The following is a 5,818-nucleotide window of genomic DNA, read 5'->3' as shown; positions in this document are numbered from 1 at the left end:
TTGTTATTCATAATAAACCCCAGACAACCACACCTGTAACTGCAGGGTGTGGGTAGGCACATTACTGGTGGGGAACCCTGTTGCTTCTTTTCCTGCCCTGGGAGAGGATTTCTTTCCCTCTGGCTGGGAGCTCTCTTGGTCCCCACTGTCAGTATGACCCAGAAGACCTTCAACATGGACACCAGAAGGAACCAGCTAGCAGACTGCCAGTCCCATGGGGAACTAAGTCAGAGTCAGGAGTTTTTCTGCCCTCTGCCCTGAAAATTATTCCAGGCGTGGAACACCTTGCAACCCCCTCTAGAATTCAGCAAGTGTTCTCATCTCAGGGGCTGGTCCTACTTATGCCTTTTGAGGAGAAACAACAGCTCAGGTGACCCACCCCCTGGAGTAACCCTTTTTCTTTTTCTTTTTTTTTCCTTTTCTTTCTTTTACCTCCACCAGAAGAGAGACCTTGCCTTAGAGCCCCCTGAGAGGGTGCCTGGTTGGCTCAGTAGGTTAAGCATCTGCCTTGGGCTCAGGTCATGATCTCACATCGGGCTCCAAGCTCAGTGGGGAGTCTGCTTCTCCCTCACAAGCCCCCTGCTTGTGCACTCTCTCTCTCTCAAATAAATAAATAAATAAAATCTTTAAAAAAAAAAAAAAGAGTCCCATGAGAACTGAGGACCCACTTCACTTCCTTGACTTCCCTCTGTGGCTATGTCTTGCTGAGAAAGTTCTAGAATGAGACGAGGAGAGAAGGGATGGTAAAGCGTGATGGTTGATTTCATGTGTCAGTTGGACTCTTCCAAAGGATGCCCAGATTCAACATTATTTCTAGGTGTATCTGTGAAGGCATCTCTAAATGAGATTAACGTTTGAACCAGTGTATTCACTGAAGCAGGAGACCCTCCCCAATGTGGGTGGGCATCTTCCAGTTCATCGAGGGCCTGACTAGAACAGAAAGCAGAAGGAAGGAGGAATTGGTCCCTTTCTACTTCCTGTCTCCCACTGAGCTGGGACAGTGGTGTTCCTCTGCCCTTGGACTGGGCTTTCCACCAATGTGGGTGGGCATCTTCCAGTTCATCGAGGGCCTGACTAGAACAGAAAGCAGAAGGAAGGAGGAATTGGTCCCTTTCTGCTTCCCGTCTCCTGCTGAGCTGGGACATTGGTGTTCCTCTGCCCTTGGACTGGGCTTTCCACCACCGGCTCCCCTGATTCTCAGGCCTCTAGACTCAGACTGAGTGACACCACTGACTTTCCCAGGTCTGCAAGATGGTGGGTCATGGATCGCTGGGTCCACCATCTTGCAGACATCTGGCAGATCACAGGACTTCCCAATCTCCATACTTGAGTGAGGCAAGTTCTCATAATAAATCTCTTCTTACATATATCTCCTATTGGTTCTATTTCTCTGGAGAGCTTCTGATTAACATAGGGACATTAGTCTTCATCTGAGGGCTTTGTGGGGAGGGTTTTGTGGGCAGCACAGGGCAGAGAGTAGGCGTCAGGCCTTCTGGAAGTGCTCGATGATGGGGGTCAAACGCAGGTGGGGCAGGGATGGGACACACAGAACCTCTACAGGAACAGGGACTGGCCAAGGAGGGGGCTGAGGACCAGGGGGACACTGACATACTTGCTCCCCAGGGAGACTATTGTGAAGAGGAGAGAGGTCAGAAAGGCTCGGGCCAGGCCACTGGAGGACCCGATGGGGGGGGGGGGGGGGAAGGCTGCTCTACCTCTGCCCCCACCTGCCCTGGGCCCCACCTGGGCACTCCTATCCCCAACAGCAAGTCCCTTCTGGTGCTTCTTTCTCAGAAGCTGTGAGCCACAGCTACTTCATTCTAGGAGGAAAGGAGACTGGGTTTGGCAGAAGGGAGCAGCAGGAATGTGGAAGGGGACAGAGTACCACACTCACCCCAGGGCCACAGCATTTTCTGCTGTACAAAGCAGGTGTTTTCACCACCCTAAGGTTGTGTTCTCTCTACTGTTTCACCAGGCATGTAAATTCAGACAAGAATCATATTATTGGGGGGTTCAGCTCCCTCAGGAGGACGTTGAGGTTACCCTACCTCAGACACCCAACCTTGCAGGCTGGCCTCCTGGGCACTGGCCCGTGAGGTTCCAGCAGGTGCTTCCTCCCCGGACGCTTCCATGGGGCCAAGGCAAGAGCCACAGAGGTGGCTGTGGACCCTCCCCAACCGACACTGCAAATTCTAGAAATTTCGGGATGGTGGCGGCCAGGAAGCAGGTCTGCAATGGCTCCACCCCTGAGAGGGTACAGGAGGGTGCTGGCCCAGCCCTGAGAGGGCCCCAGGAACCGTGGCAGCACAAAGGAGACAGAGCCCAGCACGTCTACACCATGTCCTGGACTCCTGCCCTGCTGGTACTCCTCGCTCACTGCATAGGTGAGAACACCCCAGAGCTTGCCACCCCCAGCCCCATCCCCTGCCCTCGCCTGCCCCAAATACTCATGCCTTCTGTGTCCCCAGGCTGTGGCTCTCAGCCAGTGCTGAGCCAGCCGCCATCTGTGTCCTCGTCCCTCGGAACCACAATCCACCTGCCTTGCACCTTGAACGGAGACCATGACGTCAACGTTTACAGCATCTACTGGTACCAGCAGAGGCCCGGTCACCCTCCCAGATTCGTGCTGAGATATTTCTCCCACTCAGACAATGACCAGGGCCCCAAGATCCCCCCTCGCTTCTCCGGATCCAAAGATGTGGCCAAGAACACGGGGTATTTGAACATCGCAGAGCTGCAGCCTGAGGACGAGGCGATGTATTACTGTGCGGTGGGGGCCCAGGGCATGGAAAAGGTGAGGGTGATGAGGAGGGAAGAAAAGGAGCCTGCTGCTCCAGGGTCCCAGGCACCCCAAGACTCACATACCGTGATCTAAAGACAGACGGGCACGCATCCTTAGGGAGAGGCGCGTGTGGGCAAGGCGGGCCGCGGCCATGAGCTTCACAGGGCTGAGGAGAAGAGTCCTGGCTCAGCTTTTTCTTGTTTGGCAGCTTTGCTGAAACCCTGCAAATTCTTATTGTCCCCCTGCCCTCTGCCCCCGGAAGGCCAGATTGGGGGAATTAAACTCGCTTGTGTCTTGCACAGTTTTTCCACTGAGTTTGGTGCACCTGGTGTGCTGAACTGTCCTGGGGAGGCCCCAGATGTTCGGTGAAAGGTCAGAAGGAATGGGACGCACCCAAGAACCAACCTAGGGTGAAGGTCCCAGGAGACCGGTGGCTCACAGTCTACGTGACCCCAGTCTCTGCATTGGGAGGTCCTGGGGGGGCAGGGGCTGCACCTGGGGAACATGCCTGTTGAGGACAGGATGCTGGATCGTGCAGGGGTTACAGGGTGAGCAAGCCTCTGGGGGGTCGTGGGCGCCAAGGGACAGGTTGGGAGCAGGGGCTCCAGCCCGGTTCCTCTGACGTTCGAACACGGTTCTCTGTGGTGAGGCTGTCCTGTTGAGCAGTATCTCTGACCCCTAACCCAACAGATGCCCAGACCTGCGCCTTCCCACCCCTAATTACAACAACCATAATGTCCCCAGACATTGCCAAAAGTCCCCAAGGTGGCAAAATTACCTTGATTAAACACCACTGATGCAGGTGAGAGAAACGCATGGATTCTTTTGCACAAGAGAGTGGCAGCGGCTGGCAATTATTTTCTATATAAGACTGTATAGTAAATAATTCAGGCTTTCCAAATTACTGTGACAGCGGTCACAGATAACAAACACATAAATGGATAGGTATGGCTATGTCCCTATTTAACTTTATTTACAGAAACATAGGGCCGCGCCAGATAGTACCAGACCTTGCTGACCCCTGCTCTGGAGGAGCTCTGCTGCTGCTGGGTCTCAGTCAAGACACATTTGGTGGGGCAATCAAGGTCAACCGCAAGTCCTCCTGCCTGATAACTCCATGGAAACCTCTAGACCTGGGGAAAAACCTGGAGGCAGGGGGAGTGGCCTCACCAACAGGTTTACTGGGTGAAGAGGAAACAGTGGGCCTACAGGCCTGACCTATTGTGCAGCAACCTGAGTCCCTGGGTGGTAGGTCAGGATGTACCCTGCAGGAAGGGACCCCCTATATAGGTACTTAGGGGGGACATGCCTCCTACTCAGAGAGGTGCCAGGCAGACTATCCGTCCTATGATCCCAAATATGGGTGAGAACGTCCGTTTCCCAAGGGGTCCCCCAGAGAGGTGGGCGCATGTCAGTACTGGCCCTTCCACCAGTGTAAAACAATGGCCTCAGCTCATGCCATGTCCTAGGTACCCTCTGAGTTTCTACTTCCTCAAATGCACTGTGTTCTTCTTATTATTGTATTATTTCCTTATCAGTCACCAGGCCTGGCCTTCCTCTTTGTCAAGTCCTTTCCTTTAGCCTGAGTCATTTCTCACCTCGACCATTATCTGGCTTTCTGCCTGTCCCCACTGCTCAGCCTGTACCCTCTGTTCCTCCTCATTACTCCCAGATCCAGCTTTGCCTGCACTCCTCCTCTCTAACTAACCTTTGCTTGTCTCCCACCTTCAAAGTCACCTATGCAATCCACATCTGTAATTTTTAATTTTCTATTGGCTACATTTATTTAAAAAGATAAAAAGAAACAGGTGAAATGATTTTTTTTTAGATTTTATTTATTTAGTTGACAGAGATCACAAGTAGGCAGAGAGGCAGGCAGAGAGAGAGGGGAAAGCAGACTCCCCACCGAGCAGAGAGCCCGATGCGGGGCTCCATCCCAGGACCCTGGGATCATGACCCGAGCCGAAAGCAGAGGTTTTAACCCACTGAGCCACCCAGGCGTCCCTGAAATGATTTTTAATAGTGCATTTTACTTAAGCCAGTTCATCCCAAATGCTATCATTGCAGAATGCAGTCAATATAAAAATTAGCTATGATGGTTTAAAATTTTTTTTTCCCTGTATGAAATCCTTAAAATCCAGTGTGTGTTTTACACTTGTGGCTCATCTCAATTTGGACTGGCCACATTCCCAGTAATCAACAGCTGCCTGTGGCTTGGGCCGGAAAGTACAGATTGAAGGGGGAAATTCAGACTCTTTATCATGACACAGTCTTTGGAGGCTGGCCTAGATTTGGTCCCAAGTCCCATGTCTTATACATGCCCCCCTCAAGTGTTTCTGCCACATTAAGTATCTGCAATTGATCCGACACCTAATCCTCTTGGTTGCCTCCAACGCTTTTTCCAAGCGGTTCATTGATGGACAGGACTTCCTGACCCTTAACAGTGTCCTCCAGCTGGCGTCCCAGTTCAGGGTTCTACGAGGATCTCAAAACTTCCTCCTCAGGCAATAATATTTCCCTGACCTCTTAACGCAGTTACCAGCTTCCTGCCATGTGTAAACATTGTGGTTTCCTAACTAAGCGCCTACCACACAGATCTAAGTTTATTTTGCAAGTCTCTCTCCTTAACTAATCTGCAAATTCTGCAAATCCTGGTGGGCAGGATCCATTCCATGTGTTTGATGTGTCTGATAAACACAAGGAGCTGACAGATTTGGGCAAAAAGATGAATGAGCAACTGATGGCACGACCAAAGGGATTCCTGAGTTCCAAAGACCCTGACATTCTGGGACTCCTGGAGATGGCTGGGGTCATTGTGATTCCCTAAGAAGGGAAATCATGTCACATCAGTGACTGGTCACATTTTGTCCTTCTGTCTGTCTGTCTATCACACACACATGCACGTGCGCGCACACACGCACACACACACACACACCCCTCTGATGCCTTGCATATGAAGCTGGTGATGATATACATCTGCTGGGAGCATGTGGGAAGGAAAGGGTCAAATTAGGCCAATCAGGGAAGGGAACATTT

At 51.8% G+C, this 5,818-nt stretch overlaps 1 protein-coding gene across 1 annotated transcript; it reads left to right on the top strand.

Annotated features, from left to right (window-relative positions):
• The first annotated feature begins 2,051 nt into the window (after window positions 1-2,051).
• LOC132023395 (immunoglobulin iota chain-like) lies at window positions 2,052-3,145 on the top strand. Its single transcript, XM_059408994.1, has 2 exons — window positions 2,052-2,384; window positions 2,469-3,145. The coding sequence occupies exons 1-2, from the start codon at window positions 2,207-2,209 to the stop codon at window positions 2,873-2,875; spliced, it is 585 nt and encodes a 194-aa protein (XP_059264977.1). The 5' UTR covers window positions 2,052-2,206; the 3' UTR covers window positions 2,876-3,145.
• The last annotated feature ends 2,673 nt before the right edge of the window (window positions 3,146-5,818 follow it).

The sequence above is a fragment of the Mustela nigripes genome, chromosome 8 (assembly GCF_022355385.1).
Source record: "Mustela nigripes isolate SB6536 chromosome 8, MUSNIG.SB6536, whole genome shotgun sequence".
NCBI lineage: Eukaryota > Metazoa > Chordata > Mammalia > Carnivora > Mustelidae > Mustela > Mustela nigripes.
Note: the sequence above shows the minus strand (reverse complement) of the source record. Positions and strands in the feature narration are given on the sequence as shown.